Source organism: Macrotis lagotis, chromosome 5 (assembly GCF_037893015.1).
Source record: "Macrotis lagotis isolate mMagLag1 chromosome 5, bilby.v1.9.chrom.fasta, whole genome shotgun sequence".
Taxonomy (NCBI): domain Eukaryota; kingdom Metazoa; phylum Chordata; class Mammalia; order Peramelemorphia; family Peramelidae; genus Macrotis; species Macrotis lagotis.
Window position 1 is genome coordinate 36391081 of NC_133662.1, and position 20352 is coordinate 36411432.

The 20352-nt window shown below is 36.2% G+C and overlaps 1 protein-coding gene and 1 long non-coding RNA gene across 3 annotated transcripts in view; one reads left to right on the top strand and one right to left on the bottom strand.

Annotated features, from left to right (window-relative positions):
- Positions 1 to 3472: 3472 nt before the first annotated feature.
- The window catches only part of KLHL31 (kelch like family member 31), a 28764-nt gene continuing 11884 nt past the window's right edge, over positions 3473 to 20352 (bottom strand). Inside the window, exons 3-4 of one of the 2 annotated variants that reach the window (XM_074237211.1) lie at positions 15625 to 16824; positions 3473 to 12982 (exon numbers count right to left, since the gene is read on the bottom strand). In XM_074237211.1, the coding sequence (XP_074093312.1) occupies positions 12250 to 12982; positions 15625 to 16796 (1905 nt within the window). In that variant the 5' untranslated portion in view covers positions 16797 to 16824 and the 3' untranslated portion in view covers positions 3473 to 12249. The remainder of the gene's footprint in view (positions 12983 to 15624; positions 16825 to 20352) is intronic. The other variant, XM_074237210.1, reaches the window with a different exon arrangement.
- Positions 18872 to 20352, top strand: part of LOC141523767 (uncharacterized) — a 56026-nt gene continuing 54545 nt past the window's right edge. The window contains exon 1 of the long non-coding RNA XR_012478585.1: positions 18872 to 19075. This is a non-coding gene — a long non-coding RNA (uncharacterized LOC141523767). The remainder of the gene's footprint in view (positions 19076 to 20352) is intronic.

Sequence of the window (20352 nt, forward strand, 5' to 3'; positions counted from 1 at the left end):
AAAAATACTGGGGTGGTTTTTCATTTTCTTCTCCAGCTTATTTTGTAGGTGAGGCAATTGAAGCAAACAGGATTAAGTGACTTGCCTAGAGTCATATAGCTATTAAGTTTCTGAAGTTAGATTTGAACTCAGGAATATGATTTTTCTTGACTCCAGGCTCAAAACACTATCTACTATGCCACCTGCTGCCCCATTTATGTAATATCATATATTATAATTATTTAGGTTTTTCTTTTATTTCTTACTGAGGGTGAAGTGGTTTGGTTTGGACCTGGTCACATACTGAGCCCTATCTCTCATGGTTGTTAAGGTCTCTTGAATCCTTCAGGTACAGAACACTTAATCTTCAGAGCCTGTATGATATTCTGATGTCTCTAAATATACTACTGGGGACTTTGGTACCCAAGAGCCTGGGTTGTCCTGGTCTAAGCACTCACTGAGTCCACTACATCACAATAGTCAGTAATGCTCCTAGTTGCTTCTAAGGTCCATACTGTGGATTTCAGACCACCCTAGGTCTTTCTCAGAGACATCCTCTGTGCTTCCAACCTTGAAGGTTTTATCTGTCTCTGGTGTGCTAAGAAATTTCCAGTTTGTTTTCTTGAGTCTGGACAATAGCTTTTTGGCAGCTTCCTTTTCCTATTGCCTGTGAACTTCTGGCTGACTTTTTTGTGAAGTTCTGAGGTGAATGAAATCACTTAACTATAATTGTTTATTGAACTTCTTGATTATTCCTCCATCCAGAGCTATTTTTAGTTTTTTTCCCCCTACTAAAATAGGAATCTTAGGCCTGGGCTGTATGCCTCCCTTCAGGCAGTCATCTTGTTTGGAAGGATACTCCAAGTTTAAAACTCTGATCCTAATTATTTTATTGTAAAACCAACTAATTAAGCAATCCATTTGTTAAATGGATTTGATAACATTCAAAAATTTGAAGCAAAGAATTCAAGAGTTACTGATAAAAAGGATGCTTAATAAGTAAATTCAGCATAACTGCTGCCTTTACATATTTGAATCATAAGTATAAGACATCATCCAGAGTCCCAGAGTAGACCATCTGCCACAGACATGAAATATATATCATTTACAGAAGATGTAGTTTCGAATCAGTTATGGAAAAAGGACTTCCACTAACTTCCTTAAATATAGCTGTCTGTTGGGAAAACACAGCTGTATTGACAAAGCCATGTTGTTTGCCTGAATGTGGACAATAGCAATCTGGCAGGTTCCCTTTCCTATTGCCTTCTGGCTGACTTTATGCAATTCTGAGGTGAATGAAATCACTTAATATAGTTGTTTATTGAGCTTCTTGATCATTATTCCATCTGGTACTATTTTAGGGTATTCATGTACTTTCTATTTATTTTCTGGAAAATTCCCTCACAATCAATGAATACAATCATGGGGAAATGGAACTCTTTTATTTACTGTAAACATCTCCCTAAGAAGAAGGCACTTGAGGGATAGGAGAGCACCTATATCTCAGCTTCCATATGACCCTCCTCCCTTAGCTGGAGAAGTACCACATGAACTGGAAGATGAGTGGATTTAGATTTTCCTATCAGTGTTCTAATCTAGCAGCATCTTAGAATAGATGACTTTCCACTGTTATTTTGGAAGCCAAGGACACATTGTGGAAAGAAAGCTTCAAGATTTTAGAGTCCAGAAACAATATTCATGTAAAGAGGAATGTCCAGAAGAATAGACAGATAACAATTTGTTCCAGTAGTCATGAAGGTGACTGAAGCAGATGCTGCGGAAAGCTTAGAGCTTGGTCAGATACCAAGGTCATCTACTACATCCTAAGCCATCAACTGATCTTCCTGATTTTTTGTCTTGCTACTGGACTTAAATAGTTGAGGAATAGAGAGTGAAGCTGATAACTTTGCAACTCTCTCTTCAGTTTACATCTGAAACTCTGGTTTTCAAATATTTTCATACTCTTTGGTCCTCTTTGAAAATAGCAACAACCTCAGTTATGTTGTAAGCATTGTATTAAGCACTTTTACAAATATTATTTCATTTGATCCTCTCAGCAGACTTGGGGGGTAGATGTTATAATTTTTTTTGGTAGATGTTATTATTAAGAAACTGGAATAAATGCAGATTAAATAATTTGTCTAGGGTTACATAGTAGATGTTGGAGTCTGGATTTGAATCCAGCTCTTCCTGACCTTAGTCCCAGCACTTTGTCCATGTACCACCAGAATATTTCATAGAAATCTGGCTGGATGTTTTCAATTATTTTCTTATTCTACCTTCTTAATAGATATTCATCTGTAAAAACCAATTAAATTTATCTAATAAATATCAACTAATAATCACGAGGAGAGGATTCTGGTGGAAATATGCAAACTATAGAGTTGGAAAAGTTACTCTCCATCCCTCAGGGTTAACTATGCTTCAGGGATCCAGCTCATAATTGGGATACTCAATCCATAATTTGTGCTACATAGACAAGGAAACTGAGGTTGAAGGAGAAGTGACTTCCTCAAGATCACACATGTCACAAAGAGGCAATTTGGATTTAGAAATTTACTAGCTGTGTATCCCTGAGCAAGTATTAAACCTCAATTTGCTGTTTCTTCAATTGAAAAATAAGAATGATAATAATTAATAATAATAATAATAATCATAGCACCTACTTAGAGTTGTTGTGAAGATCACTAGAGATGATATTTGTAAAAGTGCTTTGAAATATAATGAAATATTTTTGAATGAAATATAAATGTTTATTTCTTTCCCTTTCTCTTGAGTACTTCCCCTCTTTCTGAATTCATGGGATTAAGCTCAGCTCTCTGGTTTACCCCTCAGGAAGATTTTTTGATGCTAGTGTCTTATCCTACAAAAATATAACCTTGTATTTATTTTTTGTACATACACATACATTAAATCCACTAATCTTCCAAAGATCATGTGGTGTTTCTCCACTTAAGGGAGAGAGAGATCATATAGAGACTGAGCTCTCTTTTCCCTCAACATATAGCTTGTTATCTCTTCTATTACAATGGGAGCTCCTTGAAGGTAGTATCTTTTTCATTTTAGTCTTTGTAATAATCCCAGCACCCAGTACATCCTGATACATAATAGATATTCAATAAATTCTTGATGAATTGATAAGTTTTATATAAGGACTTGATATAGAATATAGGATGGTGGAATGGAAAGTATTACATAGGGCAACTAGGTGGTGCAGTAGATAGAGCACCGGCCCTGGAGTCAGGAGGGCCAGTGCAAATGTGGCCTCAGATACTTAATAATTGTCTAACTGTGTGACCTTGGTCAAGTCACTTAACCCCATTGCCTTAAATAAATTAAAAATAAAGAGGAAAGTATTATGGATCTAGGTTCAGAAGACCTAGATTCAAATTATATATCTACCATTTATGATCCTCATGACAAGGCCTTCTAACTCTTGATCTATGATCTTTTATAGAAGTAAAATTATTTTTCATGAAATGGAGAGTCCATGGTAAATATTTATAGATTCTAAGCTGAAAGGGATGATTTTATTGTTCAGCTGTTTTTCAGTCATGTCTGACTCTTGGTGACCCCATTTAGATTTTCTTGGCAAAGATACTGGAGTGGTTTCCCATTTGCTTCTCCCTGAGGCAAATAGGATTAAGTGACTTGCCTGGGGTTACATGGATAATAAGTATCTGAGGCCAGATTTGAAATAAGATCCTCTTGACTTGGGGGGGGCGCATTCTATCTACTCTGCCACTTAGCTGCCCCAAAGTGGGATGATAGAAGCCATTTCATTTTTATCCCATCTACTCATTTTTTAGATAAGGAAACTGAGCCCAGAGATGATTGTGATTGGTTCAAGGTCACAGAGATAGTGTAGCAGATCTGATCTTCCATATTCAAATTCAGCCCTCATTTGATTGTGATCATTGTAGGATTGGAAACTGAATCTTATCACTTGTGGATGACTATGCTATAGAATGTTTACAATGACAAGCTTTCTTGATAATTCTATAGAAAATTACTGTTGACACTTTATTTGAAGTGAATCTATGTTTTCAGACCCGTAGGCAGGTCTTGGTTGAAGAACTATTACCAATCCCAATGTGCATGTCTATTTTCAGAGAGCTGTCTGGGGTACTGAGAGTTTGAATGACAAGACTGCTCATTCAGTAACTTATTTTTCAAACTTTATATACTATTTGCCAGTCTTTTCAATTGTTTTCTATTGCAACACTTTGATTATCCCTGAATTTTTGTTTTTCTTTTCTGCTTCATTTTCAGTGATACTAGAAACAAAATCCCTCTTTACCAAACAAATAAATTGAATAATCCTCATACATTTATTCAGTTCTTATTAAACATACATTTAATGATGATTAAAAGGTTATATACCACAGCATAAATTTTATTTTGAGGTACCAGAGTCATATAAAAATAGACATTTTGTGAAAAATTTTCAAATAAATTATTTTTATTTCAGGCTTATCTATCTAAAATTTTGGAAGGCCATTTATAATTATTCTGGAGTTTAGTAAACTTTATTAGTCTAGCAGAGACTTTTATTACCCAAAGTTTAGGCAGATTCAAAATGGAAGTTATATGAATTAATTTAGTCATAGCTAAAAAAAAAAAATTCATACAGTTGAAATGGCCTAAGTTTCTTCCACCTGGGCACTTCAGTGAGTTTTAAAGAAGCAATTGGCCAGTACAGAATGAAGAATTGATCTGTTTATACTTGCACATTTCTAGGGAATTGTTTATTTACACTCATATTTACAAATGCATTTGCTAGAATTAGTTTACATTTTTACTATCATCCATATAACCTTAATCAGCTTATACATTCTACTATTTCCTAATCAGAATCTAAAATGAAGTGACTCTGGAATCCCTGTTCACATGACAATTCACAACTATTCTTTAACATGGTAAAGGAAACCAAAAAATAAAAACACTACATTCAATGACTTTGGCCAACACCTTCTACTTCTTAAAAAAGGCAGGGGGAGGTGAGGGGAAACTCAGAACCAAATCTTTTTCTTTCTCATGGAATTCCATGTAAAACCTTGCACACATTCTATTCTATTTAGTTAACTATATATGTACCATCTTATCTCCCTAATTAGATTGTAAGATCCTTGAGAATAAAGATTTAGCTTCATCTTTTCACACATCCAACCTTCAATATCCTCCCTCCTTCTAGTATCCCCCCTACCCTACTCACTTTCATTCCCATAGCTTGGCTGCTTAATAAATTTTTGTTGAATCCAGTTGACCCAAGATATTAAATAGTATTACTAATAATACATAGAATCCATTAACTCCTTGATTCTGGTAATTTCCCATGCTTTAGGATATAAGTAGTTTCTTTCTTCCATTTCCCACCCAGATGGAGAAAGGAGAGTTTGAATTTTATCCTTTACAATCAAATAATATTGCTTTCTATGTCCTCAATTCAAATGGTCCTCCTAATATTAGATGCAAGTTTTCCTAAGATATAAGCAAGAGGAAGAGTAAATCCTTAACATCTGACAACATAACTGAATGAAGGTTTAAGTCATAACTAAAATGAAGCAATTTCCAGCTTGTCATGTAAAAAAAAAATAAAAAGAACCTCCCAAATCATCCTTGAAGAACATTGTACCAGAATTGTGTATTAATTTTTTTCATTTATCTGCTAATAAATAAAACACATACTTTTTTTGCTCTACATCTTTAAACATCTTTCAAAAAACAGGTCAGAAAGAAAAATGACAAATGCTTTCTCCTAAGGGGTTCTGTTATAGCTTTCAAAACCTGAACATTCAATTTACACAATTTCCTGCTTGCTGTGAGTGAATTAAGTCAGTTGTTACAGCATTCCAATTCATAATTGTCTTGATTACAGAAACCTACTTGTTGAAGCAAGATACAGGATAATAATACACTGGGAAATTGCAAAGTACAACTATGGATGCTTTTTCAGTCTTCATACTGGCAATTTATAAATTGGGGGATTAGTACTTTAATATGGCTTATCCAACTCATAAGTATCTCAATTTTCACCAGAAACCAACTGTCAGTTCTTTCCCACAAACTAATCCATTATCACACAATTACAGGTGAAAGAATCCCACTTTCTCCATTTCTCCTTATCCCCTTTTAAGATGCTGACAACTTTACAAGACATGCCTCTTGTCCATGAGTTCCAATTCCAAGTCCATGAGTTTCTTCTGGATGGGAGGATCCCTAACAAGACAGTGGGATCTGTTCCTACTGGCATGAACTACGGAATCCTCTTAGCAAGCCCATATTTAGCAGTTTTTTCTATCTTAACAAGAGTGCTATCACCTTTGAGTCTGTCATCAGTACACTCAGATTTCATTTAAATATTTCACAAAAGACATCATGGACCATGTTGAAACAACTTGTTGAAAAAATGAAATCTATGGGCTGTGGATATGGGACCAAAATAAATCTGAGTGAAGAACTTATTTGTGATGCTAAAATAACATCACAAATTTTTTCAAGGAAAATATTTGTGGTTCAAATTCCTTGGGCTCTGAGTAAGATATAGTATTTGGTGGGGCTTAAGGTTAATGACTGTATTTTTAGCTATGATACCTATCTGAGGGGTGACCCCAAACATTTGTCAATAAATTCCAATGACTTGTCTAAATAGGCATTAGCTGACAAGAAGGATGGGAGTGAAAATTAGAGTGGAGATGGAGCATTTGTATCTCTAGTACAGTGTCTTAGTATGTAGTAGGGGTAAATAAAGGTTTGTTAATTAGATTAAATAGGATGGATTTAATTATTGTTCTCTTAAGAACTGCCATATCATTGACAACTGTTTTTTTCTCCTAAGATTTTTTTGAAGGCACTATTTGTAGAGAGAGAGAGAGAACCTAAGTAAGAAACTTGTTGCCTGGAGCTTTGGGGTGCTTTACAACTCACATGATTGATTGAGTGAATGGAAAAGCATTAATCAACATTCACTGTGTGGGAAACTGTGCTAAGTTCTGAGGGATGCAAATAGAAAAAGTTAGATAGCCTCTACTCTCAAGGAGTTCCCATTCTGATTGAGGGAAACAACACATCAAGCAAAGTTTAGCCACAGGGCAGATGAGAAGACTCAGAATTCCCAAGGGCACAGTAATGAGGTTGATGGCAATGCTGAGAGGTCCTTAGATTAATTTTTCTTCTAGTTTTGTTTGTTGCTTTGGCCTTATTCATACACAGGGAATGATCTATCTTCATATAGCTGATAGGAGCTATCATCAATGATGTTTCCCTCCAGGAGTGAACTTAGATCTATAGTCAGGGATCTCATAATGCTTTGAAATGATTTCTTCAGTATGGGATTACATAAGGATAGAAAGGACAAAATTTCCAGTGAAATTTGTAGGATTGTGAGACTGTATTATAGTGGATAGAAAGATGGCCTCAAATCTAGGAGACTTGTAACAAACTCCAACTTTCATGCATTCTGACTGGCCCTGGTTAAGTCACATATCTCCTCAATTCTCCAGACAGGTCTCTATGACTAAAAATTGCAGGGAGGGTGCCAATCTATAATGGCAGAGGGAATTTCTCATATGGGAGTTTCCTATACCAATGAGATGTCATATTCAGTATCCATCACCAATTCAGAGAATCACAAATCTAGAACTGGAAGGAAGCTCTAGTCTAGTCCTCTCATTTTATAGATGAGGAAACTGAGGCCTACATAGGTTAATAGACTTACCCAAAGAGGTCATGCAGTAAACATCAAAGGAAACTGTTCTGAAGCCTGTGCTCTTTCTACTGTACCACACTGTCTCTGTATGTTTGCAGTATTTCTCTCTCCTGTAACTATGATTTAAGTGTGTAGTGTACTGGATTTGGACTTAGGAAGGCCTGAGTTAAAATTCTACCTCAGACATTTACTGTTTTTGTGATCTTAGGCAAGTCCTTTAACCTCTCTGAGCCTTAACTTCCTCATCCATAAAGTGGAAATAATAGTAACACTTACCTTAAGGTTGTAAGGAGAAACAACATAACATGTATAAAGCAATTTAAAACACTATATAAGTGCTAGATATCCTTACACTTATAATGGTTTGTTGAAATGTGTCCTCTCTTCTGTGAGGAGAATTTATGTATCTTTGTTGCAATTGGAAACACTGCTGTTCAGGTCATTGCTATTTTACATCCATTATAGAGCAACCACAATTCTATCAACCATTTATATAACCTGCTGCTCAAGGACCAGACTTTCTGGGATGTCATTATTTTAAAAAGTCCCATTGTTTCAAGTTCTGCATTACTCCAGCTATTGTATTAACTTCATGAAATCCCCATTTCTTCCACCATTGACATTACTGTTAAGAAGATATGTTGATCTAGGAGAGCCATCTGAGTTTTTAAAACATTTTTAGATTCTTAGCTTGTTCAACAGGCCTGATTCACATGTTGTTTTGTAACTCAGCCCTGGCAGCCAAGTTGCCAAGGGAGCAGAGCTCTCTTTGAAGTCAAGGGGAATTGTGTTTAGAAAGGCTTTCCAGGGATGCTATTTACAAGGGGAGAACTATAGCAAGTATGCTTAGTTGATAACATCCTTTCTGAATATGGACAATTTTTAAAGCCATGGATACTTCTTCAGGTGTTATAATTAATTTTTTTATAATTAAATTTTGAGAGATAAGAATGCCATAAAGTAACAACGTTGACCCCTGAAAACGCAAAGTATAAGTTTTCCCAGTTCAATGAAATAAAAAAAAAACCAAACCAGAAATTCCACAATTTCCAACAAAAATACATTACAAGTTGGGTCAGGGATGAATGAAAACACAATGATAAATTTTCATATACCTCACATTTAACCCTTTAAGTATTTCTTTTGCTTTTATTACACACAATTAATAATTGAAGAGAACACTTTGTTTCCAGAACAATGAAAGTAGCACATTCCAACCTGAACAATGAACAATAAGAAAATGTGTATCAATTGGCTACAATTTGTCTCTTGAATGATTTGGCTACTGTATAAGAAAATGGGAAGATATATAATAGATAATTTCTATATTGATTCACAAAGCAAATTTGGGGCAGAGATAACTTGGGTAATACTTTAAAATGGACAGATTGTTTTATTATTTCTTTATGAAATAACATGTCTGTTTTTTCATTCAGAAGACAAATGGAGCACTTTAGAGATTCTAAAGGAAAAGGATAGTATTTCACAGCTAAAGTCAGAATTTAAGAAAGACACCATTGTTTAAGGACATTGATAAACTGGAGTGTCCAGAGAAGGAAAAGCAAGTCTGTGAAGGGCCTTGAATTCATATCTTCTGAGAATTAGTCAATGGACTGGGATATTTAGTCTGGGAAAGAAAAGACTCAGAGGGAACAGTGATAATTGTGTTTAAATATTTGTATGGTTGAAATATTTGGTGAGGGATTAGAATTATTCTTTTTTGGTCCCAGAGGGCAGAAATAGAAACAATAGTTTGAAGTTACAGAAAATAAAATTTAGGATGGATATCAAGAAAAAATTTTCTAGCAAATAGAGCTCTCTAAAAAGGAGGTTTAGGTTGCCTCAAATGACCACTTGTCATTTATATTATACTGTTAATTCCTTCTGGTTATAGGTTAACCCAGATGACTGTGGAGGCACCTTCCATTTCTCCATTTCTGTGATTCACATGGAAATACTCTGAGTTGCTAAGCTTTATGTATAAAAAAAACCAAATAGTTTAGAATTGGTATACATTTTTCATCTATGTAAAAGAGAGCTCAATAATGGTTCAAAAGAACAACAAAAGAGAGAAAACCCTAATGAAGGGATTGTCATCTAAGGAGTAAATTTATAACTTTTTTTTAAGACTCCTTAATAGTATGACTTAGGGTCTTGCCATCATACGAAGTATTGGTAGCAAAGTTGATAGCCATATGAGATACAGAATATAGGAATATAATGAATGACATTTTAAAATATGTTTTCTTATAAATACATATATTTATAATGCTCAAAAACCCTACAGCCCAGGATCTATAAGTAGTAAATCAAGTTATATGGGTTATGTAACCTTGACATTCCAGTGGGCAAGTAACATAGTAGATATGCTTATGTTTAAAAACTTTGTTCTGGGAGTATAGAAGTCTAATGGGCAGCATTCAAAGATAGTCAGAGGAGGGTTGGAGCCTTTATGGAAAATTAACCATTTGCTATTTCCTGAAAAGACAAGGGAATAATAATACTGTATCAAACTTCAGTCAAATCTTATTTGAGTTAGAGATGCACTCAGTGTTTCAGATTATGGACAATGTCATCTATAACTCCAGTATTATGAGTGGACAATTTACCAAAGAATAACTAGACAGACAGCTTTCATGGTTAGAGATTTAGAATCCATATTTGTGACTCATTTGTCAAATTTTGTCTTATAAATAAATAGAAAAACCACTCATTCTATAATTAGAGGCATAATACTGTCAAATTCATAGAGACAGGGATTGGACTTATCATTTCATTGGTCTAAGGAACTCCATGATGTGGGATCTTTCTACCTTTGCAAATTAGTACCTCCTCTAGAACTTACAGACTTGCAGAATGGATTAGAGCATTGAGAATTTAAGTGTCTTCCCCAGGTTGACATAACCAATATATTTCAGAAACTTGAAACTTGATCCAGGTTTTCCTGGGCCTATTTCTGATTCTCTAGCTACTATTGCACATTACTTCTTTGACAAATTCATACTGGGTTGAAACTGGTAAATGTTAGATCTTTTTTGTGAGAGCACGTTTGGATAGCTGAGAAGAGACTGTACTTGTTTGAATTAGGGAGGAAGAGGTTGTACCACAGGCTACCAAATGGAGGAAAGGACTCATAAAGGCAAATCCAGGAAAATCAAAGTCAAAATTTATCATGATTTTGTCCTTGTTAGCCTTGATTAAGATTCCTTGCTCTTTTCCTATTAGGCCCATTTGGAGGATAGGGTAAAGGAGTTGACTTGTATTTGTTTGTTTTTTTAGACATAGACTGCCTCAGGATATCTATTACTTAATTCTAACTCAGAAAACAAAATTACACTGTTAAATTATGACCAAGTTGCCTCAAGTCTTTCCAGAAATAGTTTGCTGGGAAGAAGATAGGAGGGAGGTAAGAAGGCACACCAGTCTTCCAAAAATAAAAAATAACTTATGAGTACCATATGCACAACTGAAATTGCTTAGAATGAAGGGAAAAAATCCAAAAGTAGCTTTTGTGCAGGAATGAATTCCTTGTTTCCATGGGAGTCCTGTGGTTATAAGCATTTGTTTTCTATCTAATGTGCAACAAAATATTGAGTGATAATATAAAATATGCATAAAAATAAATGAAGTATTTTAAAATATTATATAACTGGACCAATTCTATGCAGGTATATGTGAGCAAAATTATTCTTAAACTTTAATGTAAAGTCAGAACTGGATTGGAAAATGCATACAGTTCCAGAAAACAGTAACAAATCTAGGCATATCTGCCATCCAGTGGCCATTTTGGAAACTGCTGCCTCTTTTCTAAGACTGAAAGCCCTGTTTTTTTGTTCAAATTCCAATTGTGAATGAGATCCGAAGGCGAGTCACCGTAGTAGACTAAGTAAAATTCGAGGTTTTAAAATATCATGGCATGGGAATTGCGAGTCACTGCAATTATAAATTATAACCATAATCTATTAGGTCCAATTGTAATGGATATAAAAATATCTAAGAGAGCAGGGACTGTCCTGCATCTTTTTTGTATCCCTAGCACTGAATACATTGCCTCGCACACTGCAGGCGACTATTAAGTGTGCTTTTTTTTTTAATAGAATGGAACTGAATCTTGAATGAGATGATAGCACAGTGCTTGGCAAATAGCAGGTGCTTAATTGGTATTTATTGAATCGAATCAAATTTCAAATGAGATGATTTTTGTAAAAACCGTAGCACTGTGGATGCTCATTCTCTGCCCCCTTTCAGCTTATCCAAACCCATCATTTTACAGATCAGGACACTGACTCTGATCTCAGATGAATTCAGTGACTCGTCCAAGATCATACAGCCACGGAAGTGGCAAAGCCGGGCTGCGGTTCTGATTCCACATGCAGCACTCTCCCCACCGCTGCTTTGCCTCTACCTCCTACTTGGTTTACTATTATACTTTAAAAATACAGTCAGGAGAGGGAGATTTTAAACACTGTCCTTTGTGGTTGGTTTTTTTTTTTTTTGCAAGTGGCCAAAGGGTTAATTACATAGCTAGACAAAGGCATCTTTTCTCTTCATTCTCACTACATTTAGATACTAACTGGTACGGAGGATACAGAGCTAGCCCTAGATTCCCGCGCCATATTGTTAGGCATAGAAATCGTACAGCACGATACTCCCACAGTGGCTTCAGGCAACTCATCATCCTCAATCCATTCATTAAGGTCGGGATTGAAGCACTGGATGCATTTCTTGTATTTCTTTTCTATTTCATTCCAGCCTCCCACCAAGTAAATCCTACCATTGAGTGTCGAAGCCCCAGCTGTGCTGACTCCCGTCTGAAGAGGAGCGACGTAACTCCACTGACTCGTGTAAGAATTGTAGCACTCCACTGGAATCACATCCACCCTTTCCCCTCTGGGCCCTACCTGGCTTCCCCCCATTACATAGACCCGTTCGCTGAGAGAGACGGCGCAGTGCCAGCCTCGTGGGGTGCTAAGAATCGACTTATCATGCCAGTCATCATTAGCAGGGTCATACATACACACTGAACGGGAATAAGCGCTATTGATGTAGCCTCCCGTCACTAGGATCTTGCCATCGACCACAGCGCTGGCGTGGCAGCACCTTGCCACCTCCAGAGACTTCTTCATCTGCCACTGGTTGGTGGAAGGCACGTAACATTCAATGGAAGACAGGCAGCCGTCTGAGTTGCGGCCGCCTATTGCAAAAAGGAGTCCGTTGAAAACGTTGAGGCTGAAATGAGTGCGTTTCTGATTCATACTGGCCAGGTGTATCCACGTGTTGAAACGGGGGTCATATCTGAAAATGGTGAAGAGGTCGTGTTACTCTTCTCTGGGGAATTTGAGCTAATTTTTAAACCCTACTGGGATAAGCCTGATAATATCTATGGAAAAGAAACTAGGAGAGGAATTCATTGTATCGACTTCTTTTCTTACTTGGCCCCATACCTTTAAGAACAAAATGTGATATCAGAAAAGGATATCCTAGCTGTGTGGCCTTGGGCAAGCCACTTAACCCCATTTGCCTTGCAAAAACCTAAAAAAAAAAAGGATATCTAACAAGTACCTAGTAAAAAAACCCCCAAAACTTATAGAGCTCAATGCAGCAAGATACCTTAAAGATAATGGAATCCAATCTCCTTATTTTATAGATGAAGAAAGTGAGACCTGAAAAAGTAACTTTCCTGAGGTCACGAAGTAAGTTGCAGACTGGAATCTGAACCCAAGACCTAACTATTTGGAGGAAACAGCAAACCATTCCTGTATCTTTGCCAAGAGAGTCTAAATGGGGTCACAAAGAGTCTGACACTGAAAATCAACTGAACACAACAGTCTTTTTTTCTACTTTTACTAGTAATTCAATGCTTTTGCCATCCTATCAGTGACTAGGTATGAGAAATTCAATTTTTTTGGATATATACTTTTTACTCAGCAGATCTTTCCTCATTTATTGCCAACAGAACCCTACCCTCCTCAGGTTCATGGACACCTGGGAGAAGAGCCCTGACAAAAGTTGATGACTAGCTCATCTTCACTTCTGACAATTTAGACCACCCAGGAGAGTGATATTTGTGAAGTTTCAGGAACATATTGAATATTTATGGATAGCAGAAAGAAGGGAGACAAATCTCCCACCTTCACCTTAATCTTGTGTCCCTACAAATATTCATCTATTCATAGCTAATTATCAACCCCCCCCCCCACTGCCATCTCCCATCAAGAAAACAGTGCGTCCTTTTTTCAGTCTCAGACTTGGCATCCTTCCTGTGCCCCTTACAGTACACTATCTTTCCACTAGTTTGATTTTGCTGCCATAAATCTTAAAAAAGAGAGAAGTTAATATTATCTCTTATTCATTAGTATGTAAGGACATTTTCATTTTTTTAGGTGTTTTTTTGCAAGGCAAATGGGGTTAAGTGGCTTGCCCAAGGCCACACAGCTAGGTAATTATTAAGTGTCTGAGACTGGATTTGAACCCAGGTACTCCTGACTCCAAGGCCAGTGCTTTATCCACTACACCACCTAGCCTCCCCAGGACATTTTCATTTTAAGATAGCTTTTCTGGTCATTTAATCAATGCTGCAATGGCAATTATGTAACTGTATCATCAGGAAAAAAAGAGACACCAGAACTCTCTTTTTTTTTGGACCTTTGTAGGACTGCCTGGCAAAAAAATTATAGAATTTACTTATTCAGATTCTAATATTCACTTTTGTCCTAAAAAGTCTCAATATAAAACCCTGTTTACAAAATATAGATTTTACTTATTCACATTCTAATATTCACTTTTGTCCCATAAAGTCTCATTATAAAACCCTATTTACAAAATAAAAATGTTACTTAAAAACAAGAAAGAAAGAATAAAAAGATTTTTCAAAGAATGACTTCTTTTGTTGCTACCATATGGGAAGGAGAACAGATCAACAAAGATACTTCTTGTATAAGTGAACTAGATCTGAACAGCAACTCATTGTCTCTGGTGGTTCAAGAAGATCATATTGATCCTGTCCTGGTCCATACCCTCATCCTCCCTAGGGTGTCACTTTGCCAGTCTCTTAATCACAGCCATACAAAACCAATAGGACCATTAAGAGAATCACATTGATATTCTATGCCTAAAGTTACTGCCCTTTCTCTTCCATTACTTAATTGATGCAATTTGTATTCTGCTTTGGAAGAATCTCCACTGATGTGGTCACCAACAGCCTCCAACTGCAAGAACTTGGGCTATAAACTCTCCAGGAAATACCAACTGTCCCTAAGTGTGCTCACTCATATGTGAAATATTCCTGTGCTTGTTTACTATGTTGAGTAAGGCAGTACTTTTTTGGAAACCCTTTCCCTCCTCTCTTGCTTTATTTTTCTTTCAATAATTCTTCTTGATTTTACAAAACTACCTCTATTCACACTTGATTTGTTGTACATGGGATTTAAGTGAAAGGGTAATGAGATGACATTTGTTTTTATTCTCTCAATAACCATGTGACTACAATAACATTTGTGAAATAACTGGAGGTCTATAAAAGGATCTATCTCTGTAGTTTTGTTTCAATTTATTTATTCCTTCATGTAAATCTTAGAGATTAACTTAAATATCAATTATTTGATTTCTTTTCCCTGTTATTAATCAATCATTCAAAAAGCATTTAATAAGCACCTATTATGATAGATATAGATGCATCAATTATATATCTGATGAGTAAGAGTTTGTCATAAAACAACAAAAACAATTTGTCAGAATTTATCTTTCTAATGTATTAATTAATGTATTCATCTCTGCCTTTCTTAACAGAACCTACCTGTTCTATTAGCTTTGGACTAATTTCTTTCATTCTCTGATTCCACAAACTGAGGTAACCCAGGCATGGCTAGCATACTTCTATGTACCGATTATTTCTTTACAATATTAACCTTTTCATTTCATAATGAGAGATCATTTACCTGCAGAAATTGCTGACTGCATGCTTGGCTTGGTTCCTTGCATCATTCTGGTCTTCTCCACCAGCCACATACAGAAATCCATCCATCACAGTCACACACTGATTAAAGCTCTTGGCAGGCATTTCAGTTAGCTTGCTCCATCCATTCTCAGGGTCCCTGTACAAGACATCTCTACTAAGGGATTTTTCAGTGAGGGCAGGCCTTCCCCCAACAGTGACTAGAACTCGAAAACCCCCTCGGATTCTCGTGCGCCTGGACTGCAATGTGTTTTGGTGATATGGGAGTAAATGATAATTCATGGCATCCACAAGAAGCTTATGACAATCTGCATCTTGCATCATCCTGGGTACAGATTGAACATAGTTGACTAGGTCTTGAGCAGAGATAGTACCAAAGCGAATATTGCTTAAGAGATCAGCAGCATATTTTACTCTCTTTTGGTCGAATTCTAACCATTTGGTTGCGATCTGGAATGCGACTATTTCAGAAGGCAGTTGCAGGTCATCATCTACCAGGAGTTCATTTATCTGCTCAAAAGTAAGTTTTAGGAACTGATCAGTTTCTGAAAATTCGATGAAGTTGTCCCGGATAAATTTCTGGGCAGCTGCTTTAGTGGTTTTTAGGTTATAGGTTTCTGCTATGTTAGCAACATACATACAATTCTCAACACTGATTTCCCGTATTAGAAAGTCACTGCACATCTTCACAAGGGTATGGATCTGAAGGTAGGTAGCAGCAGATATGATGCTTCCTATTGTATACAAGGAAAGAGTTAGCTTTCCAGTATAGGCATAAGCAATCACAGTAGCCAGGCCAACTGGTGACACATCATTGAGATCTACTCTTTGAGTGGATGGATCCTTCTTTAATATGTTGTAAAAATAGTCACTACAGGAGGCCATCACTGACTTGTGAACATTGAAGGATTTGGTTTTGGTGCCAATGACTAAATCACAGAGAAAGTTCTCCTGTCTCATTCTGCTTAATCCTTCCAAGAGGTTAGGTCCATATGAGGCATCTGTTACTTCTGATGAGATACAATTCAATCCATTTCCTCCTTCTAAAAAACTGTTTAAAGCATTCAGTTTGTTGAGTGGGCTGTCTTCTACAATTATTGTCATCTCGTTGACCTCTCCTTTGTTCTTTTTGACAGTCTTCTTTTTGGGCGCCATGACTGCAACACGATATCACAGGCAAGAGCTTGATAAAAACATAAGTGAACAAAAAACAAATATAATAAAATGCTTGGATTCAGTTCAATAAAGAAAACTTTCCCTTTCAGATAAGGCAAAATAATATGCTTCCCCCCTCCATTTTTAATATGTTATATGCCAATTTATTGGTATTTATGGTTTAAATTTATATATGTACCTGACTACATAATATGATTGGCAGGAGGGAAAAGGTAGGAAGGTATAGCTGTGTATAACCTCATGTTTCTTTAAAGCATAGAGTTGAGAGTTTCCTGCTTATTGAAGGAAATTCTCTTTAAAGTACACTTCTAAGAAACCTGTACATGGACTCTGAAACATGGTAACATCACCTAGTGTGGACTCAGATTGGGTAGATGTGCTTCTAGAGTCCACAGTTTAATAATATATGGGAAATCTTCCAAGAGAAGTGGGTGTAAGGAAAATGAGAGAGGAAAAAGAACAGCCACATCAAAACCATACCTGCATTAGCACAGACAATAGAAGTGACTATAGTACTGAGAGTTGCTTTCTAGTTGCTTTGCCAAGAAAATAGCATTACCAATACTTCTGCCACAACAGATTTCCTTAATACCTTTTAATGAATTAACCTTCTACCTTTGCATTAAAAAGACCTGAGGGATGATCCTGACTGGACTAGTTTCCTATAATTGTGCTGCTGAAGGGTAAGTGTAATCAGTAGTTCTAAATTTCAGTGCATTTTAAATTCCAAAAATCTGCCCTAGGGCAAAGTTCTAGTTTAGCTACCTAGTTAGATCTTGCTCTAACTGTTCTAGTAACTGTCAATTACTGTGTGATATATATATGCATATATGATATATTATGAATGCCTCACCATTCTCCTTTAATTAAATGTCTTTGCTTTGAATTTAGGTTTTTATCTGATTTGATGAAATATGAAGAGATATATCAGTGAATGAATTTTAAAATAAACTATTGCTAACAAGACCATGAAGCTAGGTATAGCTATATCAAGGGGGACCTAGGTGGGTGGGCCAAATTAATTTATATCTATAATTAAATTATATTCCACTTCAATTGGAACTAATTGTTCTAATCCTGCTGGCAAGACCTGGCTGCAGTCACACAACAGGAGAGCAGCAGACACTTCATTAGATCCTTCTGGGCTATTAGTTCATGCAGATCAATTGTTCAGATAAAAATGTGAGCGTGTGTGTGCATGTGTGTGTGTGTGTGTTTATGTGTATATGTGTATTTGTCTCTCTGTGTGTGAGCACACACATGCACATATGTAAAACAATTACTAATAGAATAATGAAGGCCATCTTTTAGGACATACTGGCTACAGGGGGAGTAGATGATGCACTAAAACTATATAATCATAATAAAAACTAACATTAATATAGTGTTTACTATGTGCCAGATCTTATTTGATCCTCACAACAACCCAGGGAGGTATATATTATTATTATCCCCATTTTACAGAGATTAAGAGCATTTTCTTCTTTAGGTTAAGTACTCCACTTTCCTTCAACTAATCTTCATATGACAAAAATTTAGACTCTTCCCAATTCTGGTTACTTGTCTTTTGGATGTTCAATTTATAAATATTCTTTGCCTGTGTTCCCTAGAATTAAATACAATACTAGAGATGTAATGTGACTGCATCAGAGGACCATCACAGTCATATTTCTGCAAGTTATGCATCTCAATGGAGTCCAAGCTCATAGAAACATTTGGGGGATTATTCATATTGATTCATAGAATGATAACTAGGAGATAGGAAGAACTGAATCCAAATCCTCTCTCAGACATCGAACTAGCTATCTGACCTTTGGCAACTATCTAACTTCAGTATATTTAATTGTTTTATGGAGATGTTAATAGCACACTTGGGAGAACCAAATTATATAACTTCTAAAGCACTTTGTAGATCTTAATATTGCTGCTGTCCACTTGTTTTTGCCTCTTCGTGACCCATATAGAATTGTTTTGTTTTCTGTTTTGTTAAGTTTGTTTTTTTTTTGACAGAGATCCTGGAATGGTTTGCCATTTCCTTCTCTAGCTCGTTTTACAGATGAGGAGATAGAGGCAAACACGGTCAAGTGACTTGTCCAGGGTCAAAAAGATACTAAGTGTCTTAGGTTGGATTTGAACTCAGGTCTAACATGCTATCCACTGAGTAACCTAGCTTCCTCTATTACAGGTAATAGTGTTCCCATTTTGTAGCTGAGAAAAATGAAGCTCAGATTTCTGTAAGCATCTTGCCCATGACACAGGTAAGTGTTGCCAGTGTGATTCAAAGTAAAGTCTTTCAAAGTTAATGTTCTTTTCACTACACTATGACTCCTTGAAAGACAAGGTCTACATTTAGGCAATCACAGTAAAAATATTGCAATCATATGTCCCTGATTTGGCAGGATTTTTCTAAGACTTTGTTACAGGATAATACTTTGCCAAACTAACTGCTTTGATTTTTGTTTCAGAAAATCTATTCCTCCTAATTATAAGGTAAGAGGACATAAGATTATATGGTGCAATTTAACAAAGATAGCTATAATAACTTCCATTTATATTGTGCTTTTAGGTTTGCAAAGCACAAGTCATAATTTTCTGATTAAATCTTCACAACCCCTGAGAGATAAATGCTCTTATTAGTCCCATTTTATAGATGAAAAGGGTAGCTAGGTGGTGCAATGGATAGAGCAAAAGGCCTGCAGTCAGAAAAACTTGAGTTCAAATTAGATACTAGCTATGTGACTAAGGGTAAGTCATTTTATCCTTTTGCTTCAATTTCCTCATTGGTAAAATGAGCTGGAGAGGAAAATGACAAATTACTCCAATATCTCTGCCCCCCAAAATGGGGTTTATAACTCTTTATAAGAGTCAAATACTATTGAAATGACTGAAACTAAGATCGACAGACTAACTACCCTGTGGCCCCACACAGCTCATAAATGTGGCAGAATTGGAAACTGGGTCTTTCTGACTTCCCAGTCAAGCACTGCTATCCATCATGTCATGCTACCTGATGATATACACAATATGGAGCAAGTAGTACAGGGAGCTAATATAGTGTATGTCAAAGTCAGGAACAGGAATGGAAGATATTTGACCTCCTAGACTACTGAGATAAATCTAATAAAAAGAACCTTAATAGGGATAAATTTCTTACACTTGAGTTTAGGAAAGAGACTGACAAATACAAGATGGTAGAGGTATGGTTAGATATTACTTTATCTGAAAATTATATGGGATTTTAGTAGATTGTAAGCTCAAAAATGAATGAATAATGAATCGATATGAATAGTCCCTAAAAAAGTAATTATGGACCTGAATTCCATTGAGATGCATAACTCCCAGAAATAGGATTGTGACTGTACTCTGACCCAGTCAGACCACATCTCTGATATTGTATTCAATTCTAGGGGTCACAGACAAAGGACATTTATAAACTGAAGAGCATCTGTAGATCAAGTGATCAGAATTGGGAAGAGTCATTTATATGACAATTCTTGCCATATAAAGATTAATTGAAGGAAAGGGCAGTATTTAA